At 43.5% G+C, this 23,742-nt stretch overlaps 2 protein-coding genes across 2 annotated transcripts; both read left to right on the forward strand.

The window, feature by feature from the left end:
* Positions 1–304: 304 nt before the first annotated feature.
* On the forward strand, positions 305–7,387 carry LOC116515279 (DNA excision repair protein ERCC-6-like). Its single transcript, XM_032227217.1, has 2 exons — positions 305–374; positions 2,685–7,387. The coding sequence occupies exons 1-2, from the start codon at positions 325–327 to the stop codon at positions 7,249–7,251; spliced, it is 4,617 nt and encodes a 1,538-aa protein (XP_032083108.1). The 5' UTR covers positions 305–324; the 3' UTR covers positions 7,252–7,387.
* A 7,140-nt stretch (positions 7,388–14,527) lies between these two features.
* On the forward strand, positions 14,528–19,837 carry LOC116516171 (DNA excision repair protein ERCC-6-like). Its single transcript, XM_032228582.1, has one exon. It carries the CDS (start codon positions 14,620–14,622, stop codon positions 17,635–17,637), a length of 3,018 nt encoding a protein of 1,005 aa, XP_032084473.1. The 5' UTR covers positions 14,528–14,619; the 3' UTR covers positions 17,638–19,837.
* The last annotated feature ends 3,905 nt before the right edge of the window (positions 19,838–23,742 follow it).

Here is a 23,742-nt window from a genome sequence, read left to right on the forward strand (position 1 = left end):
GCTGATGCAGACCCTGAATCGGTGGAGACCGTTCTTCGTGTCTTGAACTCGACTGGACACAATTACGTTTAAAACAGAGTTCCCTTATTATTATATTAATTTATGGAGATTAACTCACGCTGCTCATGCAGAACGAATTATCTTTTTTCTTCGGCCACGCCCAGAGGCGGTCGTGTTTGGAATGACCTGAATGGCTTAGCCGCCTCCAGCTTATTTGCATGCCTCTCGGTGATAGGTTGGGTAGGCCGGTGTATTAGCGCGCAGAATTCAAATTGAACGCTTCAGGAAGCTTTATAGAGTTTTTTTGCACGTTTGGGCGAAATCATGGCGGACCTTGCAGATTTGGACCCGGAGCAAATAGAAAAGTACCGCAGGTATTTCCGAAGGGGTTCATGTACGGGGAAGGGGCGCCTCCGGATTTGCTCCTGGCAAGCCATTTCTTTTTGGGTGGGCTTGGCTGGAGTGGTAGGGATTCCGCATTCCTATATTCATCTTCCCTTATTTTTCCCGCTACAGGGGTCGCCCCAAAGATGCTTTTCTTTTAAAATGGTAGAGTTTATTATTATTTTTCTTTGAAAACGAAAAGCACCTTTGGGACATGATACGGATGACTGAGTATCTCAAGAAATATGAAAGGGATCCTTTATCAATGGGAGCTGGCTGAGGGTTTGACCAATGGTTCCCAACGTGAGCACTTTTATTTTTAACCGGGGGGGGGATTTGAACCTTGTCTATACCAAGTTCATGGCCTTTTACACTGCTTCCGTCTGAGTAGAGTTCACTTTTTGAGTAAAGTAAGGATTGTGTGTGTGGGGGGGGGGGAGATCAGGATTTTAGAGATGCTTAGGTGGGGCAATGGCCAAAAAAAAAGGTTGGGAATCCCTTGGTTAGGCAAAGCCAGGGGCCAGCAGGAGAATTACTTGGGGGAAAGAATGAGAATGTCAGTCCTGCCTCCGCTCCTGGCTTTTAAGTAAGAACGATCCTTGACTCCAGTTGGTGAGAAAAGTATCCTTTACTAAAGATTAAACAGAATACAATAAAGCAAAGCCAGAAGTGGCGTTTGCATGTCAAAATTCCAAGTAGAGCTTTTCCCAGCTTTAAGGCTTCCCCATTGTTGTCCCCCACCCCATCCCTTTGTCCAATCGGTTTTGAATAAGTTGTTTTGGAAACTGCAGCTGCATTCTTTGCCTTCTTCCTATTGGCCAGTTCTTCTCTGCACCCACGCTCTCTTAGCTTGTGCTTTCCCTGATCTCTTAGCTTTCGCTTCCCCTCCATAGGCGCTCCCTCTCCTATCCTTCTCAACTGCAACTGTGTGAGATGGGTTGGGCTGAAAGAAAGGGATTGTCCCAAAGTCACACCATACGGTTTTCATGTCTAAGGCGGTCTCCTAGTTTCTAGGCCACTGTGCCTTAAGTACTGACTGCCTTACTGTTTGATGAACGAACCCAACTGCAACTTATTCTGCAAGATCTGGCTAAGCAAAGCACAACTTAGAAAAGTGATCTGGACTTCAACTCCCAGAATTCCACATCCAATTCTGGACACCCCTCACTTAGAACAGGTTGGGAATTTAGCCACAATATGGACAAAGTCTGTTGGCTAATAATGTCAGTGAAGGATCATGACTGCATCTATTGCTTTAAAAAAAAACCACCTAGAGTGAGAAAGAGGCTACACTTTGAACTGTATCCTCAATCATTTGAAAGTAAGTTTTGTTTGAAAGCTTTTGCTGAAGGTAGAGAATGTTTTTGCCAAGCTGCCTTCTTGAGGCTGTGGAACAGTTTGTAACCAGCCTTTGATGTTCAGGAGGAGGAAGGATAATATGTAATATAAAAGGAGACTGTGTGGACTTTTCAGATTTGCAGGCTTCCATGGCTTTAATCTAGGTAGCCCTCTATTTATGACCACAGTTAAGCCCAATATTTCTGTTGCTAAAAGAGACACTTGTTAAGTGAATTTTGCCCCATTTTAGGACCTTTCTTGCCCCATATATTAACTGAATCACTGCAGTTGTGAAGTTAGTAGCATGGTTGTTAAGTGAATCTGGTTTCCCCCAAATTAACTTTGCTGGTCAGAAGATTGCAAAAGGGGATTTAAAAAGCACTGGGCCTCTTCAGATCAAGCATTTATTTTAAAAAGCTTCATTTTATTGTCTAAAACAATAATAAAGCAGACTTTAAAAAATAAGTCTAATAATTTGAAATTTCTATAGGCATTTATAGTTATTGACTTACCTCCTTGCAGCAAACAGCCTGATTAACATAAGAAAAAATAATCTGCCTCTACCTCAAAGGGCATTGTGCAGCAAACAGCAAGTCTCACTTTCAATTTCAGCAGGGGCCTCCCGATCATCAGTTGTTTCAGGCTGCAGGGATTGCCATAACCAATGCAGCATCCGCAAGCCCCATTTTCCCCGTTTGCTGCAAGGAGGTATATTGCTGGGAGGAAGAGGCCAAAGGGTGAGGGGCAGTGGTTGGGTGGGATTACATTCTGTATATAAGACGCACCGAAAGTTTCACCCTCTTTTAGGGCTTAAAAAGGTGCATCTTATAATCTAAAAGATACGATATGTTGCAAAGGCAGAAAACACTAAAATTTTCTTCCGTTTCTTTTTTTAGTTTTCTACCCTTGAGTGTTTTTTTAATTGTTGTTTCTGACTTCAGAACTGTTTCTTGATATTACAGATATGTGTCTCAGGCCAAACAGGAGGCCCGAAGTGGGAACCTGGAAGCATCTCTCCAATTGTTCCAACAGGCTCTTGAAATCCATTTCAGTGAAAACCTGACTGCCAAGATTAAAAAGTTGGAGGATGCCCTGGCTGTGGAGGAGGAGGACGATGATGGCTTTGTGGATGTGTGTCAGAGCGGATTCATGCTGTATGGAGAAGTTCACGATAAGCTTTTTGACTATCAGAGGGAAGGGGTTGCTTTTTTGTACAAGTTGTATCGAGACAGAAGGAAGGGCGGCATCCTGGCAGATGACATGGGACTCGGGAAGACCATTCAAGTCATCACGTTCCTCTCTGGGATGTTTGACGCAGAATTCATCCATTCCGTATTGCTTATTCTCCCAGTCACCCTTCTTAACAACTGGATGAAAGAGTTTGCCAAGTGGACTCCAGGCCTGCGAGTGAAAGTTTTTCACGGAACCAACAAAGCTGAACGTCAAAGATCTCTGGAGCGGATCCAGAGGAGAAAGGGTGTCTTGCTCACAACTTACCAGATGCTCCTCAACAGCTGGCCACAACTTTCTAGCTTTGATGGGAAAGAGTTTGTTTGGGACTATATCATTCTGGATGAAGCCCATAAAATCAAAACCCCGTCTGCCAAAACGACAAAATCTCTGCACGCCATTCCTTCCAAAAACCGCATCCTTCTCACAGGGACTCCGGTCCAAAACAATCTCAAAGAACTTTGGGCTCTTTTTGATTTTGCTTGTCAAGGCTCTCTTTTGGGTACCATGAAAACCTTCCGGATGGAATATGAGGGCCCTATCACGAGAGCCAGGGCAAAAGACGCCACTCCTGGAGAGAAAGCTCTGGGACGTAAAATCTCAGAAAACCTGATGTCCATCATTCAGCCATATTTTCTCAGGCGGACTAAAGATGAACTCCAGAAGAAGAAAAAGGCCGAGCTTCCAAATCATCTTCCTGATAACCAAAGCAAAGATGTTGCTCCCGCCATGCCTTCTCTTCCACGAAAGAACGAGTTCATTGTATGGTTGTTCTTAGCACCCATACAAGAGGAAATATATAGAAATTTTATATCCTTGGATCATATCAAAGAGCTGTTGTTGTCTACCAGGTCCCCACTGGCTGAACTTAATATCCTGAAGAAGCTCTGTGATCACCCAAGGCTCTTATCAAATCGAGCATGTAGTCAACTAGGGCTGGAAGGATCCCATTACAATGAAAATGAACTTGGTGAACTCCCAGACATGAAGAGGAGTATTGAGCATGTTTCTATTGAAATGCTGATTCAGGAGTCTGGAAAGTTGAGCTTCCTTGTGGCGCTGCTGGAAAGACTGCAAGACGAGGGACATAGAACTCTGGTGTTCTCCCTATCGCGAAAAATGTTGGACATTATAGAGCGTGTCTTAATTCACAGGGGCTTTAAGCTCATGCGCATTGATGGGACAGTGACCCATTTGGCAGAGCGAGAGAAGAGAATTGGCATGTTTCAGAAAGATGGAGACTACTCTGTATTTTTGCTTACTACTCAAGTTGGTGGGGTTGGTTTAACCTTAACAGCTGCTAGCCGGGTGGTGATTTTTGATCCCAGCTGGAATCCAGCTACAGATGCCCAAGCTGTGGACCGAGTTTACAGGATTGGACAAAAAGAGAATGTCATAATTTACCGGCTGATTACCTGTGGGACAATTGAAGAGAAGATCTATAGAAGGCAAGTCTTCAAGGATTCCTTAATACGCCAAAGCACGGGAGATAAGAAAAATCCCTATCGCTATTTCACAATGCAAGAGCTAAAGGAGTTGTTTATATTGGAAGACACGCAAAGCTCGGCCACACAGCTACAATTGCAGTCCTTACATGCCACCCAAAGAAAAACAGACACTGAGTTGGATGAACACATTGCACACCTCTACGCGCTGCAGATATTTGGCATTTCTGACCATGATTTGATGTACACACGTGAGACAGCACATGATGACGAAGCCGAAAACGAAGAAGCCCACAGGTACATTGAACACAGAGTCCAAAAAGCCCAAGAGTTGGTACAACTAGAATCTCAGTTGAATGACCAGCACATAAGAAATATCAGAAACACGACTGAAGGAGCATGGCTGAGAGATACAGACTCAGCCACCCAGCCAAAAATGATGCCAACCAAGTCTTTACCAGGTGAGACTCTTGGGCCATCCACATCCAAAAGGACAAGCCCAACACTCCTGGAATCACCCACACCATCCACAAGGAAACCATCAGCTCCTCCTCCAAGTCCTGTGGTTGCCCCATCTGTATTTATTAGTCCTGTCGTCAGCGATGGAGTTATTGATCTTGTAAGTGATGATGACAATGACTTTGTTAGTGATATGGTCAATTTGAGCTCTAAAATGACCAGTCTGGTTGTTGAAGACATGGATGATGAGCAAATGCTTCAGATTATTTCTAATATGGAAGATGGTTTGCCTTCAGAGGAGAAAGAACACCAATTTCCCAGCGTCGGATCATGTGACCTAAATCCTGGGACAGGTCTTGTGTCCCCTTTTCAGGCTCATTCAGTATCTATCAAGAAGGACAACAGTCCTGAATCGAGAGCAATCTCTGAAATGGCTGTTGTGGATGCAAATGATGAGCAAATGGTTTTCCATACCACCAATACGGATGTTCTGCATTCCAAAAACAAAGAATGTCAACCAACCAGACTGCAAGCAGATGACCAAAATAAGACTTATACTCCTGATGATGTCATGCTCCAAACTGGGACAGGAAGTGAGCTTAAAGATGTCCAGATGAAACTGCTGCAGGATTTAATTGAGTATTCTTCTGATGATGGCATTCACCAAACTCAGGCTGATATGTCACGTAATGTTCCTCCAATCTCTCATGGAGATCCCTGTGAAATTAAGGAACTAGATGCTGTGGCACCACAGGAGACCATGGTTAGCAAAATGACTGAAAGCAGCACATTGCAGAACTCTGGCATGAGAGAAACTGCACAGTCCAAGTATCTTGATATTTCCTCTCACTATCAGCAGATGAGAAATATTAGAAAAACGACTGAAGAAACTTGGCTAAGAGATACAGACTCAGCCACCCAGCCAAAAATGATGCCAACCAAGTCTTCACCAATTGACCCTCTTGGGCCAACCACATCCGAAAGGACAAACCCAACACTCATGGAATCACCCACACAATCCACAAGGAAACCACCTGCTCCTCCTCCATGTCCTGTGGTTGCCCCACCTGTATTTATTAATCCTGTCGTCAGTGATGGACTTATTGATCTTGTAAGTGATGATGACAATGACTTTGTTAGTGATATGGTCAATTTGAGCTCTATAATGACCAGTCTGGTTGTTGAAGACATGGATGATGAGCAAATGCTTCAGATTATTTCTAATATGGAAGATGGTTTGCCTTCAGAGGAGAAAGAACACCAATTTCTCAACATCCGATCCTGTGATCTAAATCCAGGGACAGATCTGATGTCCCCTTTTCAGACTCATTCAGTATCTATCAAGGACTACAGCCCTGAATCGAGAGCAATCTCTGAGCTGGCTGCTGCTGATACAGATGATGAGCAAATGGTTTTCCATACCACCAATACAGATGTTTTGCATTCCAAAAACAAAGAATGTCAACCAACCAGACTGCAAGCCGATGACCAAAACAAGACTTATACTCCTGATGATGTCATGCTCGAAACTGAGACTGACATGTCACTTGATGTTCTTCCAATCTCTAATGGAGATGCCTGCGAAATTAAGGAACTAGATGCTGTGGCACCACAGGAGACCATGGTTAGCAAAATGACTGAAAGCAGCGCATTGCAGAACTCTGGCATGAGAGAAACTGCACAGTCCAAATATCTTGATATTTCCTCTGACTATCAGATCAATTTCAACCTTGCCTTGGAGGATTCTGAGAATGGACCACAAACCTTCGCAGAAAAAGACATGTTATTAGAGGAGACAGCAAATGAAGGCTTCCAGCTGAAGTTGGATAGCTATTGTAGCTCTGCAACTGAATCACTTGGAAGAGAACGTGGGAGTCTCAGAGGCCTCCAGACTAGCAATGCTGTAGAGAGCTCTGTGGTCATGGATGATTCCAACGGTCCATGTGATAGCAGTGACAGTTTTGGGCTGGGGAAAAAGAAGCGTTTGGCAATTATTGTTTCGGATGAGGAAGATGGTGAATTAATAGATGAACTGGATGAGGACAAGCCGGACGGAATTTGTATGTCAACACCAAAGGCCAACAATCCAATGACTGCGATTTGTTTTTCTCCCAGGATCAAATTGAGTGGAAGAAGGTCAACAGCTTCTCGTCGATCCTTCTTCAATGTGGTCTTGGAAGAAATGGAGGATGCAGCTAGAGAAGCAGGAACTGCCAGCAATGTATCTAATGATGGATCTCTTCAGCATGAGTTTGAAGAAGAGGAAACCCAAAATTACATTATGGAAGTATCAGAGGAATCGGAAGAGGAGCCATCTGGAGAAACACTGGATTCTGAGAGAGAATCTAGCCATTTCCATGATACAGACTCTTCAAGAGGAGAATCTTTTCTCTGAAATCTCAATATTGTGGGGGGAATCTAAGGTTACTGTGCTTGAGTTGTATGTTTGCTCTGAAGACTTGTTCCTACTGTTGGATTTTATTTTGGAGTGCCAGCTGCTGAAAATTAAATATGCAATTTTCTTAGGCCTGTCTTAGCAGACTCTTTTAGTTCTTGATTATGCTTTGCTTTGAAGAGCCAAGGTGGCGCAGTGGTTAAATGCAGCACTGCAGGCTACTGCTAGATCAGCAGGTCAGCGGTTCAAATCTCACCGGCTCAGGGTTGACTCAGCCTTCCATCCTTCCGAGGTGGGTAAAATGAGGACCCAGATTGTTGGGGGCAATATGCTGACTCTCTGTAAACCGCTTAGAGAGGCCTGAAAGGCCTATGAAGCGGTATATAAGTCTACTGCTATTGCTGCCTTTCATTTCAAAGTGAGTTCAATTTTTATCAATCACTTCCTCTTGGGTATCGCCAACCTGCTGGAATTTGGAGTCTCTGTTCTCCTTGAGGTAGCTAATATTTGATTGGGCTATATCGCTTGAGACTTTTATTGAAATGATGAAGCATGGGTCTCATCCATCCATCAATCAAGCAACTCCAATGATGGAGGACTGACATACCAAAGGTGGTTTGAATAACATCTAGCAATGAAAATTTGACTCATATGATCTGGTAGTAATGGCTTTCAGCACATAAGAAAAATGCTTAGACCAGTGTTTTCCACTCTTGGCAACTTTTAAGATGGGTGGATTTTAAGTTTCAGAATTCTTCACCCATCTTGACTGGGGAATTCTGGGGTTTGAAGTCCATAACAGTTTCAAGTTGCCACCATTGAAAAAACACTGGCTTAGACCTTGCCAAAAAAAGCCTAAAATGTGACTGTTTCTTTAATCAGATAATAGGAATAGCTTGAGCCTTTGAAAGTAATTTTCCTATTTTAAGTACCCCAATAGTGCTCCCCCCCCTCCCAGTTTTTATACAAATAGTAGTTGTTGACTTAAAAACAACTGAGCCCAAAATTTGCTGGAGCAGCTCTGAGCAAGATACCGTGTTTTTCAGACTATAGGATGTACCAGTGCATAAGACAACAAGATTTTGAAGAGGTAAATAAGAAAAAAAAGTTTTTATCTTCCCCAGCCTCAACAAGTACTCTGCAGGCTTCAGCAGGGCTGGGGTAAGGCAAAAACTCCCATTTTTGTGAAAATGGAATGTTTTCCACAAAAATGGAATGTTGGGCGGGGTTTCAGGAGGCCAAAAATAGCTGTATTTGGTTTATAAGATGCACCAAAATTTCCACACTCTTAGGGGGGGGGAGGTGCATCTTATACTCCGAAAAATATAGTAAAGTGAGTTTTCCCCTATTTTACAATTTTTCTTGGCACAGTTGTGTTAGTAAGCATGGTTAAGTGAACCCGACTTCCCCATTGACTTTCCTTGACAGAAGGTTGCAAAAGTAGATCACATGACATTGCAACTGGCATAAAATACCCGCCAGTTGCCATTGGTCTGAATTTAGATCACATGACCAACCCTATGGCTAGTGCTCGGTTGTAACTGAACATGGTCAGAAGTCACATTTTTCAGTTCTGTTCTAACTGGTCATTAAAGAAATGATTGTAAATGGAGGCCCACCTATAAAACTTTTTCCCCTTGACTAGCAAAGTCAAAAATATGGCCTACTCCTCTTATTCAACGTTATTTATTTGGTTTTTCCCTAAAGATGGTTTCGGAGACTGTTGTGATTCATCAATGTTGGTTTATGGTAGAATGTACAGGAAGCAGTCCATTATGGCTTGTTCAGCAAAGTATACTTTAAAAAGGCCATGATTTAGCACGATACGTTAGAATACAATAGCAAGAGTTGGCGGAAACGTTGGAGGTCTTCTAGTCCAACCCCCTGCTTAGGCAGGAAACACTGCACCACTTCAAATGGATAGCCAACATCTTAAAAATTTCCAGTGTTGGAGCATTCACAAGTTGTGGAGACAAGTTGTTCCACTGATTGTTCTGCCAGGAAATTTCTCCTTGGTTTTAAGTTGCTTCTCCTTGATTAGTTCCCACCCATTGCTTCTTGTTCTGCCCACAGGTGCTTTGGAGAAGAGCTTGACTCCCTCTTCTTTGTGGCAACCCCTGAGATATTAGAACACTGCTATCATGTCATCCCTAGTCCTTCTTTTCATTAAACTAAACATACCCAGTTCCTGCAACCATTCTTCATATGTTTTAGCTCCAGTCCCCTAATCATCTTTGTTGCTCTCCTCGCATTCTTTCTAGAGTCTGAACATTTTTTTATATCGTGGTGGCCAAAACTGGATGCAGTATTCCAAGTGAGGCCTTACCAAGGCCTTATAAAGTGGTATTAACACTTCACCTGATCTTGATTCTATCCCTCTGTTTATGCAGCCTAGAATTGATGTTGATTCAGTTTGTGTGAATAACAGCTACCTCTAACTCCACATGCAGTCTGGTCATTTTGTCTGTGTGAAAGCTGCACTGGAGTTTCTTTTTAGCTGGATGAGGACTTCTGTTCTTAAGTGGGAAGCTGTCCACTAGTTACTCCCATTATAGGAGAATCAGATCTGAATCTTTATCTTCTTCATGCCTGATTCTGAGCCAATGGCCTTTGCTGGTTTCATACATTGTCCTAAGCTTTAGTTTGCTTAACTATGACTTGCAGACTAAGCCTCCTCCACACAACACTAAAACAATCCCTGCATTGTAAAAAGGTAATAGCTGGCTTCTATCTTAAACTGCTTTGTGGTTGTGTTGGAAAATGAGGCTGGGGAAATAGGTTTTCTGTGCTTGAGGATCAGCAGAAAGAAGAAAATTAACTTGCTTCTTCCATGGGCTGTTTTGGTTAGAGGTAGAAACAGACAAAATGCAAAATAGGAGTTGGAAAGGACCTTAAAGGTAATGTTAAAGGTTCTCCTGACGTATATGTCCTAGTCATTCCCAAATCTAGGGGACAGTGCTCATCTCCGTTTCAAAGCTGAAGAGCCAGCGATGTCCAAAGAAGTCTCCATGATCATGTGGCCAGCATGGCTAAATGCCAAAGGAAGGAAAACACCCTCACCCCACTCTACGGGCTACTCCCGTTGTCACTCCAATCCAGAAACACCAATAGGGAAAGCGATCAGCGTTGAAGCCCCTCCTACAGGAATCATCACCTCTCCAGGGTGCCCCCTGCTGTGAGGGACCCCCACTAGACACACACCCCTTTCATCAATCTCTTCAGGAGGCGGGGTTTTCTTGCCCCCACCACCAATCGAAGCCCGGCCGTGTTTTCTTGACAGGCGCCACCCAGGATATATTCATATTGGCTATGGCAGCGCTTCAGCGACGGCGGAAAACAGAGCGAGGCGGCTCGGTTTCGGCGACCTGTTGGGCTTCGGGTCTTTCTCTCAGCGGCGGGCTTCCTGCTCCTGCCTCCGCCCAGCGACCTCCACTCCCCGCCTCGTCCGTCACCTTCATGTTACGCGGAGCTTGACGAGTCCAAAAAGAGGCGGGGAAAAAAGTGGTTGAGAGGATGAGCCGAGGCGCATGCGCACAATGGGAGCGCCTTTGGAAGCCGCGGAGAAGGCCGTCATGGCGCGAGGCTCCTCCTCCCAGCCAATATAGTTTCGCTTTCCTCGATGGCGTCACCGGGAAGGAAGGGGTCTGCCCCCTGTCGGGAAGAAGAAGCAACTGCACGCCTTGGACGCTTCTCAACCCGGTATAAACTAAACGGGCGAGAGTTCCCATCCTCCCCTGCCAAGTAGGACCAAGATGGGATATGTAGTATTTCCCTACTGCAGGGAAGGAGCCTTGGACGAGCGAGGCAGGAAACTGGTCATTCCAGATTCACAGGAATTCACACTCCTATCATTCCTGATTAATTTCCATTTAAATAATTTTAATTAACTAATAATTAATAAATATTTCTCTGTATTCGTATTCATTCCATGTATTCATAATCATGTTTATACTCATATCTGTTACCTAATTCATCCTTGACGAATTAAATTAATCAGAGGAGGGGATTTTTAATGTTCGTTCTTGCAGAGGAGGCTGCAGGACATCGGACTTCAGCGCGATCCCCCACCTGCCCTCCTCCCCTCACTGGGGATTTGGGAGTTAGAGATCTGCATCTCTAACCCATTTGGAAGGAAACAAGTGAAAGAAAACGAGCCCACCTCATCACTAACCCCCAGATTGATCTGCAGAGTCCTGGACCTGATCGTACAGCGGAGTCTTCTCAAACCTTGGCAGCTTGAAGCTGGGGCGACTTTAACTCCCAGGGTTGCCCAGAATTCTGGGAGCGGAAGCCCACCTAATCTTAAAGTTGCTGAGATTGAGAAGCGCTGATGCAGACCCTGAATCGGTAGAGACCGTTCTGCGTGACTTGAGCTCGACTGGACACAATTAGGTTTAAAACGAAGTTCCCCTTTTTTTTAATTTATGGAGATTAATTCCACGTTGCTCATGCAGAACGAATTATCTTTTTTCCAACGAAGTCAGAACATCTGGTTTAAAAGGGACATGAATTTTTCTTGGATGCCGTGCCTTATTGGGGGGGACGGGGGGACGGTTTGGTTGCCCCGATTTTTCTGCAAATATAAATCGATAGCAACCACCGTGCCCGAGCGCTCGTGTTTGAAATGACCTGATTGGCTAACCCGCATCCACATTATTTGCATACCTCTCGGTGACAGGCGGGGTAGGTCGGTGAATCAGCGCGCAGAATTCAAATTGAACGCTTCAGGAAGCTTTATAGAGTTTTGTGAACGTTTGGGCGAAATCATGGCGGACCTTGCAGATTTGGACCCGGAGCAAATAGAAAAGTACTGGAGGTATTTCCAAATGGGTTCATGTACGGGGAAGGGGCGCCTCCTGATTTGCTCCTGGCAAGCCATTTCTTTTTGGGTGGGCTTGGCAGGAGTGGTGGGGATTCCGCATTCCTATATTCATCTTCCCTTTTTTTCCTGCTACAGGGGTCGCCCCAAAGGTGCTTTTCTTTTTTTTTCTTTTTAAAGTAGAGTTTCTTATTATTTTTTTCCTTTGAAAACGAAAAGCACCTTCGGGACAACCATGCTCTGGATAATTAAGAATCTCCATAAATGCCCTTTATCAATGAGAGCAGGCTAAGGGTTAGCCCAGTGGTTCCCCAACATGGGGCAATCTTGATTTTTAATGGGGGCAAGTTGAATCTTGTTTACAGCAAGCTTCCTCTGCTTGAAAGAAGAATTATAGGGGGGAGGGGGATCAGGATTTTAGACATGCTTAGGTGGGGCATGGCCAAAAAAAAGGTTGGGAACCACTGGGTTAGGCAAAGCCAGGGGACAGCAGGAGAATTATTTGGGGGAAAGAATGAGAATGTCAGTCCTGCCTCCGCTCCTGGCTTTTAAGTAAGAACGATCCTTGACTCCAGTAGGTGGGAAAAGTATTGTTTATTAAAGGTTAAGCAGAATACAATAAAGCAAAGCCAGAACTGGAGTTTGCACGTCAAAATTCCAAGTAAAGCTTTTCCCAGCTTTAAGGCTTGTTGTCCCTCACCCCTTTGTCCAATCGGTTTTGAATAATTGTTTTGGAAACGGGAGCTGCATTCTTTGCCTTCTTTCTATCGGCCAGTTCTTCTCTGCACCCACTCTCTCTTAGCTTTCGCTTTCCCCGATCGCTTAGCTCTCGCTTTCCTCCCATAGGCGCTCCCCCTCCTATCTTCTCAACTGCTGGAAGAAAATGATTGTCCCAAAGTCACACTATAGGGTTTTCATGTCTAAGGCGGTCTCCTGGTTTCTAGACCAGTGTGCCTTAACCACTGACTGTTTGATGAACCAAACCAACTCCCTTATTCTGCAAGATCTGACTAAGAAGAGATGTGGACTTCAACTCTCAGAATTCCCCATCCAGTTCTGGCCCCCCCTCACTTAGAACAGGATTGGAATGCAGCCATGACAGTCCTGTTGGCTAATATTGTCAGCGAAGGACCAGAACTGCATCTGTTTCTTTTTTTAAAAAAAACCACATAGAGCCAGAGGGAGGCTACATTTTGAACTGCTTCCTCAATCATTTGGAAGTAAGCTTTGTTTGAAAGCTTTTGCTGAAGGTAGAGAATATTTTTGCCAAGCTGCCTTCTTGAGGCTGTGGAACAGTTTGTAACCAGCCTTTGATGTTCAGGAGGAGGAAGCATAATATGTAATATAAAAGGAGACTGTGTGGACTTTTCAGATTTGCAGGATTTCATGGCTTTAATCCAGGTAGCCCTCCATTTATGACCACAATTAAGCCCAACATTTCTGTTGCTAAAAGAGACAGTTGTTAAGTGAATTTTGCTCCATTTTAGGACCTTTCTTGCCGCATATGTTAAGTGAATTGCTGCAGTTGTGAAGTTAGTAGCATGGTTGTTAAGTGAATCTGGTTTCCCCCAAATTGACTTTGCTGGTTAGAAGATTGCAAAAGGGGATTTAAAAATGGTCATAAGTCACTCTTTTCAGTGCGGTTGTAACTTTAAATGGTCACCAAAGGAACTGTTGTAAGTGAAGGACTAGCTTGTACTAGCCTAGAAATAAGCATTACTACTACCACCCATCTCCGAATCCAAGGCACTTACTGTATTTTTCGGAGTATAAGATGCTCCGAAGTATAAGACCCATCTAGCTTTTGGGGAGGAAAACAAGGGGAAAATATCTGCCTCTGCCTCCCAGTAATTTGCCTCCTTGCAACAAACAGCAAACAGTGCAGACGATATACACTGTGTTACGTTTCAGACTATATTTGTACAGATGTTGTTAAAATATATATGGCTTTCTGGAAGTATATTTATTCTCTGCTATTTAAAAGAAGATACAACAGCACTGGGCCTCTTCAGATGAAGCATTTATTTTAAAAAGCTTCTTCATTTTGTTAAGTTGTCTAGAACAATAACAAAGTAGTCTTTAAAAAATAACTCCGAAAAGTGCAATATGTTGCACAGGCAGAAAGCATTAAGATTTCTTCTGTGTTTTTTTTATTTTTCTGCCCTCGAGTGTTTTTTTTAATTGTTTGTGACTTCAGAACTGTCTCTTGATTTTATAGATATGTGTCTCAAGCAGAACTGGAGGCCAAAAGTGAAGAATCTCTCCAATTGCTCGAACAGGCTCTTGAAATCCATTACAGTGAAAAGCTGGCCGCCAAGATTAAAAAGTTGAAGGACGCCCTGGTTCTGGAGGAGGAGGAGGAGGAGGAGGAGGAGGAAATGGAGGAGGAGGAAAAGGAGGAGGAGGAGGAGGAGGAAAAGGAGGGGGAAGAGGAGGAGGAGGAAGTGAAGAAGGAGGAAGTGGAGAAGGAGGAAGTGGAGAAGGAGGAGGCGGAAGAAGAGGAGGAGAAGAAGGAGGATTGCTTTGTAAATGTGTGTCAGAGTGGACTCATGCTGAACAGAGAAATTTATAATAAGCTTTTTGACTATCAGAGGGAAGGGGTTGCTTTTTTGTACAAGTTGTATCCAGACAGAAGAAAGGGCGGCATCCTGGCAGATGACATGGGACTTGGGAAGACCATTCAAGTCATCACATTCCTCTCCGGGATGTTTGACGCAGAACTCATCCATTCCGTGTTGCTGATTCTCCCAGTCAAGCTTATTAACAACTGGGAGAAAGAGTTTGCCAAGTGGACTCCAAGCCTGCGAGTGGAAGTTTTTTACGGAACCAACAAAGCTGAACGTAAGAAATCTCTGAAACTGATCCAGAGGAGAAAGGGTGTGTTGCTCACAACCTACCGGATGCTCCTCAACAGCAGTCAGTACCTTTCTAGCTTTGATGGGAAAGAGTTTGTTTGGGACTATATCATTCTAGATGAAGCCCATAAAATCAAAAGACCATCTGCCAAAACGACAAAATCTCTGCGCGTCATTCCTTCCAAAAACCGCATCCTTCTCACAGGGACTCCGGTCCAAAACAATCTCAAAGAACTTTGGACTCTTTTTGATTTTGCTTGTCAAGGCTCGCTTTTGGGCACCAGGAAAACCTTTCAGATGGAATATGAGGGCCCTATCACGAGAGCCAGGGCAAAAGACGCCACTCCTGGAGAGAAAGCTCTGGGACGTAAAATCTCAGAAAACCTGATGTCCATCATTGAGCCATATTTTCTCAGGCGGACTAAAGATGAACTCCAGAAGAAGAAAAAGGCTGAGCTTCCAAATCATCTTCTTGAAAACCAAAGCAAAGATCTTGCTCCCGCCATGCCTTCTCTTCCACGAAAGAACGAGTTCATTGTATGGTTGTTCTTAGCACCCATACAAGAGGAAATATATAGAAATTTTATATCCTTGGATCATATCAAGAAGCTGTTGTTGTCTCCCAAGTTCCCAGTGGGTGAATATGTTATCCTGAAGAAGCTCTGTGATCACCCAAGGCTCTTGAAAAATCAAACACGTAGTCAACTAGGGCTGGAAGCTTCCTATTACAGCGAACAAGAAGATGGTGAAAATGAACTTGGTGAGCTCCCGGACATGAAGAGGAGTATTGAGCATGTTTCTGTTGAGATGCTGATTCAGGAGTCTGGAAAGTTGAGCTTCCTTGTGGCGCTGCTGGAAAGACTGCAAGACGAGGGACATAGAACTCTGGTGTTCTCCCAATCGCAAAAAATGTCGGACATTATAGAGCGCGTCTTAACTCACAGGGGCTTTAAACTCATGCGCATTGATTGGACAGTGACCCAGTTGGCAGAGCGAGAGAAGAGAATTGGCATATTTCAGAAAGATAGAGACTACTCTGTGCTTTTGCTTACTACTCGAGATGGTGGGCTTGGTTTAACCTTAACAGCTGCTAGCCGGGTGGTGATTTTTGATCCCAGCTTGAAGCCAGCTACAGATGCCCAAGCTGTGAACCGAGTTTACAGGATTGGACAAAAGCAGAATGTCGTAATCTACCGGCTGGTTACCTGCGGGACAATTGAAGAGAAGATCTATAGAAGGCTAGTCTTCAAGGAAGAGCTACAGTCTTCCAATATGTTCATACTGGATGACACACGAAGCTCGGCCACACAGCTACAATTGCAGTCCTTACATCCCACCCAAAGAAAAACAGACACCGAGTTGGATGAACACATTGCACACCTCTACGCGCTAGAGATATTTGGCATTTCTGACCATGATTTGATGTACACACATGAGACAGCACATGATGACGAAGCCGAAAACGAAGAAGCTAACGGGTACATTGAACCCAGAGTCCAAAAAGCTCAAGAATTGGTACAACTAGAATCTCAGTTGAATCACCAGCACATAAGAAATATCAGAAGTATGACTGAAGGAGCATGGCTGAGAGATACAGATTCAGCCATCCAACCAAAAATGACACCATCCGAATCTTCACCAGGTGAGACTCTTGGGCCATCCACATCCGAAAGGACAAGCCCAACACTCGTGGAATCACCCACATCATCCGCAAAGAAACCATCAACCCCTCCTCCAAATCCTTTGGTTGCCCCATCTGTATTTATTAGTCCTTTCCTCAGTAATGAAGATATTGATCTTGTAACCGATGATGACAATGTCTTTTTTAGAGATATGGTCAAATTGAGCTTTAGCATTTTGGGGCATCTTAAGCAAATGCTTCAGATTATTTCTAATATGGAAGATGGTTTGCCTTCAGAGGAGAAAGAACACCAATTTCTCAGCTTCCGATCATGTGACCTAAATCCTGGGACAGGTCTTGTGTCCCCTTTTCAGGCTCATTCAGTATCTATCAAGGACTACAGTCCTGAATCGAGAGCAATCTCTGAACGGGCTGCTGTGGATACAGATGATGAGCAAATGGTTCTCCGTACCACCAATACAGATGTTCTGTATTCCAAAAACAAAGAATGTCAAACAACCAGACTGCAAGCAGATGACCAAAACAAGACTTATACTCCTGATGCCTTGGAGGATTCTGAGAATGGACCACCAACCTCCGCAGAAAAAGACATGTCATTAGAGGAGACAGCAAATGAAGGCTTCCAGCTGAGGTTGGATAGCTACTGTAGCTCTGCAAGTGAATCACTTGGAAGAGTACGTGGGAGTCTCAGAGGCCTCCAGACTAGCAATGGTGCAGAGCGCTCTGTGGTCATGGATGATTCCAATGCTCCATGTGATAGTAGAGACAGTTTTGGGCTGGGGAAAAGGAAGCGTTTTGCAATTATTGTTTCGGATGAGGAAGATGGTGAATTAACAGATGAACTGGATGAGAACAAGCCATATGGCATTTGTATGTCAACACCAAAGGCCAACAATCCAATGGCTGCGATTTGTGTTTCTCCCAGGATCAGATTGAGTGGAAGAAGGTCAACAGCTTCTCGTCGATCCTTCGATGTGGCCTTGGAAAAAAAGGATGCTGCAGCTGGAGAAGCAGGAACTGCCAGCAATGTATCTAATAAGTCATTAGATGCCCAATGTAATGTCATGTGATCTACTTTTGCAACCTTCTGTCAAGAAAAGTCAGTGGGGAAGCCAGATTCCCCATTGTAGCCAAAGGAGAAGCTGTCCCCTTTTCAGACTCATTCAGTATCTATCTTCATACTTAACCCTTTTAAATGTTACATTTACATAATATATTACATACGTATATTATGTCTTCTTTTGATCTATACATCCTTGTTCTTTTGCATTCCAATTTTTATTCCTCAGATCCAACCATAAGTAAATCCTATTCCAAATATCCTAGTATTCTGTCTCCTTTATTTTTTTAGTTCCAGCGTTAGTCTATTACATTCTACACAGTCTAATATTTTCTTTATTATTTCCCTTTCTAGAGGTATGTTCTCACTCTTCCATTGTTGGGCATAAACTATTCTCGCTGCTGTTGTGCTATGTAATGTTAAATATGTTAACCCTTTACTTTGACCTCCTTTTATAATTCCTAATAAGAATAGTTCCAGTTTAAATTCCAATTTCTCTCTGGTCATTTCTTCCAACCAAATTTGAATCCTTCACCTGTAGTCTTTTGCCTTTCTACATGTCCACCACATGTGGTAATAGGTGCCTGGTAGTTGGTCACATCTCCAGCAATTAGGTGATAATTTTTTATATATTTTGGCTAGCCTAACTGGTGGTAAGTACCACCTATAAAACATTTTATATAGGTTTTCTTTATATGATGTGGCGAGAGTTAATTTCCTATTACTTTCCCACAATTTTTCCCCTCTTTTTCAATTCGATATTACACCCAAAATTCCTTGGCCAATCTATCATTGTCATCCATGAATACTCTTCATTGTAGTAAGGTAGAATAACAATCTTGAAAGGCTATTCAGCTTTCTCTCTGTCCCATTTTCTAGTAAAATCAAGGCAGGGTTATTTTATATTCCTCACTTTTCCTTCTTTCTTGGGACTGCATAAAAACCTTTCTACATGCCCTCCAGTCTTCATAGCTAGTTCCTTCTTATGACCAAGGTCAACTGTACTTTGACAGCAAATGAAGGCTTTCAGCTGAGGTTGGATAGCTACTGGTAGCTCTGCAACTGAATCACTTGGAAGAGAACGTGGGAGTCTCAGAGGCCTCCAGACTAGCAATGGTGCAGAGCGCTCTGTGGTCATGGATGATTCCAATGCTCCATGTGATAGCAGAGACAGTTTTGGGCTGGGGAAATGGTGTCCTGATTCGGATGAGAAAGATGGTGAATTAACAGATGAACTGGATGAGGACAAGCCAGACGGAATTTGTATGTCAACACCAAAAGCCAACAATCCAATGGCTGCGATTTATTTTTCTCCCAGGATCAAATTGAGTGGAAGGTCAACAGCTTCTCGTCGATCCTTCTTCAATGTGGTCTTAGAAGAAATGGAGGATGCAGTTGGAGAAGCAGGAACTGCCAGAAATATATCTAATGATAGGTCTCTTCAGCATGAGTTTGAAGAAGAGGTAACCCAAAATTACATTGGGGAAATATCAGAGGAACTGGAAGAAGAGCCATTTGGAGAAACACTGGATTCTGAGAGAGAATCTAGCCATTTCCATGATAGACTCTTCAAGAGGAGAATCTTTTGTCTGAAATCTCAATATTGTGGTGGGAATCTAAGGTTACTGTGCTTGAGTTGAATGTTTACTCTGAAGACTTGTTCCTACCATTGGATTTTGTTTTCGAGTGCCAGCTGCTGAAAATTAAATATGCAAATTTTTTTGGCCTGTCTTAGCAGACTCTTTTAGTTCTTTATTATGCTTTGCTGCCTTTCATTTCAAAGTGAGTTCAATTTTTATCAATCACTTCCTCTTGGGTATGGCCAATGTGCTGGAATTTGGAGTCTCTGTCCCCCTTGAGGTGTTGTAGAAAAAAACAGGACACGCAAGCCAGCTCCTCAGGGAAGGAATAGTTTATTGCGCAGGTCCAGAGACAAAGGCCTGAACCCCGAATGACATCAGGAAATTCCTTTTTATAGTCCTTAGCTTTTAGCTAAGCCACCTGCTAGATTTTGGATACACCCCCAAGATGTGCCCTTGAATTACAGTAAAATTATGTCTACAGGAAGTAATAATACATAGTCAGCTAACAGCCAACATAGCATACATTTGAGAAAGTAAATTGTGTCCTTTCAGACAGTTTTTACAGTCAAGCCAGCAGATATATTAAAATAGAGACTTTTGCTACAGCAGCTTTTATGTGCAGACTTCCTAAAAAGTGAATGTTTGCAATTTCTATATATGAATAGCTAAAGCTTAATATCATGAGACCCTAGTTTGGTTCAGGCTTGAGGCCTACTCTCATTCAGCCTGCTCTCTCAGTCCCCCCTTTGTGACTCATCTTCACCTGCAAGAGTCACATAATTTGATTCAGGCTGAAGGGTAGTATATTCAGATTCTTGGTGAGCATATTCCCACATAGCCATTACCTTAACATCAACTCCATTCTATATCTGGTCAGGATTGTGTGTGAGTTGTCGCATCCCCATTGTCACTTATTTGATTACCTTCCCAGTTTCATCTTTTTGTAGACAACAGTTTGAGAGATTGAATTTTCCACAGACACCACCTTCTTTCGCCAACAGATAGTCCAGGGCTAGCCTATTTTGATATACAGCAGTTCTGATTTTGTCTGTAGCTTCCGATAAAACATTAAAAGCTTTATCTATTCTTTGTCCAGCCAAATCCAGAACTGCCTGTAGTCATATGATACGATTCAACATATATATATAGGGGTTCAGTATCCCCAGGATCTATCTTCAGCCCAGATAGCCCTTCCATATGTGCACACAATTCTTTCAGAACTCCACATATTACTTCTTTCATATTCAGCTAATTCTTTACATGGGAAGCTCGAGAATGCAATTTCTGTCTCACCTTTTTCCTCTTTTGACCTATCTGCTCATACAATGGAATCCCTAATACCTGGCGAGCCTTCATAGGTAAACGGAAAAATGATGGTTGTATCCATCCCAACACACATGGCTCAGACCAATTTTTAGGTAGAATTCAATACATGTTTTTAGGAGCCATCCACTCATCGTCTATGGATGCTGAGTGTAAATAAGATAGATATATCATGTTGAATGTAGTGGGTCAGTAGCATTACTTGGAGAAGACCAGCTTTGGTATTTCATGTCCCAAAATCCCAAACAAGTTGAATCTCCTACATTAACAGTTCCTGTTCTCACAAAACACTTTCTTCCTGCTAAATTGGTGGAAAGAGTCCACACTATTCCAGTGACTTGTTATATTACCTGCTTGGGAGAGGTTATTATAAATCATGTGGGGATAGAACGTGAATTGAAGCATATAAGGCTAATCATAAATACCTGTGTGAAACCACCCTCTCATGGGCCCATGGTAACCCAAATGAGTGGAAGCCTTATGCAGGATCCACTAGCTGCTCAGGATGGGATTGTGTTTGTGATTGTACAGGGGAAGGATATAAGGGGTGTCCAAAGGGGTGGCCTACTCTTTCCTTGTGGTTGTGCATGCACCAAATATCAGAGTGAGTGGCTGTTTGCCCTGTTGTAATTGTAATGTGTGATGTAGAAAATACAATTTACCTTCTCCTTCTGGGTTGTGGCATATTCCAGACTGCAGTAGGCCAGTCCACAAAGTCACATTAAGACATACAGGTGTATTGGGATTGTAACGAGTTGATTTCTCTCCAATCACACACAGACTATACATGGTCTTGTTATGTATACAGTTGGTATGTAGGCATTTGCTGTCTTTGGGCATTTGGGTGTGATAAACCAGAGTGTTTATGATTTGTACACCTGGCTTTAGTAATACAAGGGGTACAGTCTTCCTTTAGAGCAGGTGTATGCTGCATAGATCCATTGGCAATGCTTCAAATGGTTCTAAAGTGTGGACTAGCATGTAGAGTCTGTGTCAATATCCCTCTAGTAGTTCAATACCTATCACCTTTGGTAGTCCTCCCCTTCACAGTGCCACCCACAGGGTTGGTGCGAATGATGCATGTCCCTTCCCAGCCTGGTCTCAATTGTTGTATATCAGTGACTGATATCCATCCCCAAAATAAAGGAGGCCCACAATCCAGTGTTAGTCCTGGTATTACCTTGATATTACCCTCCCTTTGTGCATTGTAGCGGCACATGCCTTTTTCTAAGTATGTATCCTACATATTGACATGTTTGATGATTTGTGTAACGTCAAGTGTCAAGTGTCCTTGACAATCCTGTCAAAGACTTGAGGAAATTGACAAGGATGGGGCAAAACACCTATCCAGCATCCAGGCCTAAAGGTGATTGGGGGTTGTCCTTCACACTCTCCAGAGCCCATTGCATATGATTGGATGATGCGAGGCTTTTCACTAGGGGGGCTCCATTGTTCTAAGTTGTGAATACACACATCATTACTACTCACTACTATAATATATGCAATAAGCAAAAGGATCCTCTTCATCCTGTGTTCTCCCGTGCGTCGAAAGCCAGCTTCCTGGGTGTGGCTTAGCAGGGATTTTCTTCACCACTGTGTAAAGGAGGCCTATTGCTGGTAAGGTCTCTACAGAGTGGCCTTGAGATCCCAGACTGGTGCCCAGCAGGAAGGGGATTACACCTAGTCCAGATACAAATCAATACACACTATGCAAGCAACTAGCAATACACCCATAGCAAGGCAGAAAAGGATATAGTCCGAGGTCATTTTCAAGTGAACCTTAATTTCGTTGGATGTTCACTTGGTCGCATAGCCCGTTGCTCCTCAGCAGCTCTCTTAACACGGGTCCAATGAATCCAGGTCTTGGATTCAGCAATCTTAATGGCAAGTGGAGATGACACGATTACAACATAAGGACCCTTCCATCTCCCCTCTAACTGTTCCTTTTTCCAGTGCTTTACCCACACTCTGTCTCCTGGTTTAAAAGTATGACACTTGGTCACTAACCTAGGTGGGGATTGTTTAGGACCTTACGTTTTGGGCTTTTCAATTTGTTTATTCAACTCTTGCACCATTTCCATGACACCACCCACCCCCCCCCCTATGGCCCAAATCTGGCCAGCCTGCTATGTTCCTTCTAAGCAAAGTGGGAGGGCGACCAAACATCAGCTCATATGATGAGAGTTTATGCTGCTTTCTTGGTGCACTTCTAATTGCATACAAAGCAAGTGGCAAAGCATCTAACCCTAACTAGGGTTAACCTAGTTCCACACTGTGTTGTAACCTTCCTTGCACTACCTGCTAACCTATCCACATAATATTCCCTCAGTATTGCAAATTCCAACGCTGTCTTTCCCATATGAGTGGCATTATGGGATAACTGTACCAATTGCCGGGCCATAGAGGACGGTACATATATTCTTCCATCTGGAAGAATATACCACCCTTCCTTCACTACTGCTCTTAAATCATTTACTGCTTTGTTACATTCAGACTGAGAGTACAATGGCTTAATGCTTCCTGGTATTAATCTCAAATCCATTGCTACGTTGACATAAATTCAGGCAATGGTTCTCTTCTTAAGGCTACTACACGGTCTTCCAAAGCTGCAGCTCGGTTTCCAAGTGCAATCTTATCACTACCACACTGATGCCCATGACAATGCATCACAGCAATTCTAGCAGGCTTCTGAACTGCCTCTATCAATCTCTGAACCAAGTACCCATGTTGTATATATTTGCCTGCAGAATCTCGAAATCCCCTTTCTTTATAAACTGCTCCATGTGCATGCAATGTCAAGAAAGCATACCTACTATCAGTCCACACTTTTAATTTCTTTCCTTCTGCTCTTTCTAATGCCCGAATAAGAGCCCACAAGTCAGCAACCTGTGCACGTTTGCCTCCTCCCATTGGTCCACTTTCCTGGGTGTGGCTTACCATATTCACCAGCTATGCCTTCCTCCCTTCCTCCTTCCACAACTGCAGCAGCCACTTCCCCCACAGGCACGGGCACATATGGAGGGGGCCTCAGGAGTTCTTCCTCATCTTGCACTAAAACCGTTTTTTGCCTTTCACGTTCCCTGATCTCAGGCACCCTCACTTCCTTAACTTTTTCAGACGCTGCCTTCAAGCTCTTTCCTTTCGGTCTGGCCACACTGAGGCACACCATTTTAGCTTGACATTGCAACAATTCATCAGACTTGTCTGCC

The sequence above is a fragment of the Thamnophis elegans genome, chromosome 12, assembly GCF_009769535.1.
Source record: "Thamnophis elegans isolate rThaEle1 chromosome 12, rThaEle1.pri, whole genome shotgun sequence".
NCBI classification, from domain to species: domain Eukaryota; kingdom Metazoa; phylum Chordata; class Lepidosauria; order Squamata; family Colubridae; genus Thamnophis; species Thamnophis elegans.

Bases quoted from the DNA above. Each gene is read 5' to 3' on its own strand.
- LOC116516171 (XM_032228582.1), top strand. From the start codon at position 14,620: ATGCTGAACAGAGAAATTTATAATAAGCTTTTTGACTATCAGAGGGAA.
- LOC116515279 (XM_032227217.1), top strand. From the start codon at position 325: ATGGCGGACCTTGCAGATTTGGACCCGGAGCAAATAGAAAAGTACCGC. The intron at 375-2,684 runs GTATTTCCGAAG...TTGATATTACAG, and splicing joins CAAATAGAAAAGTACCGCAG to ATATGTGTCTCAGGCCAAAC.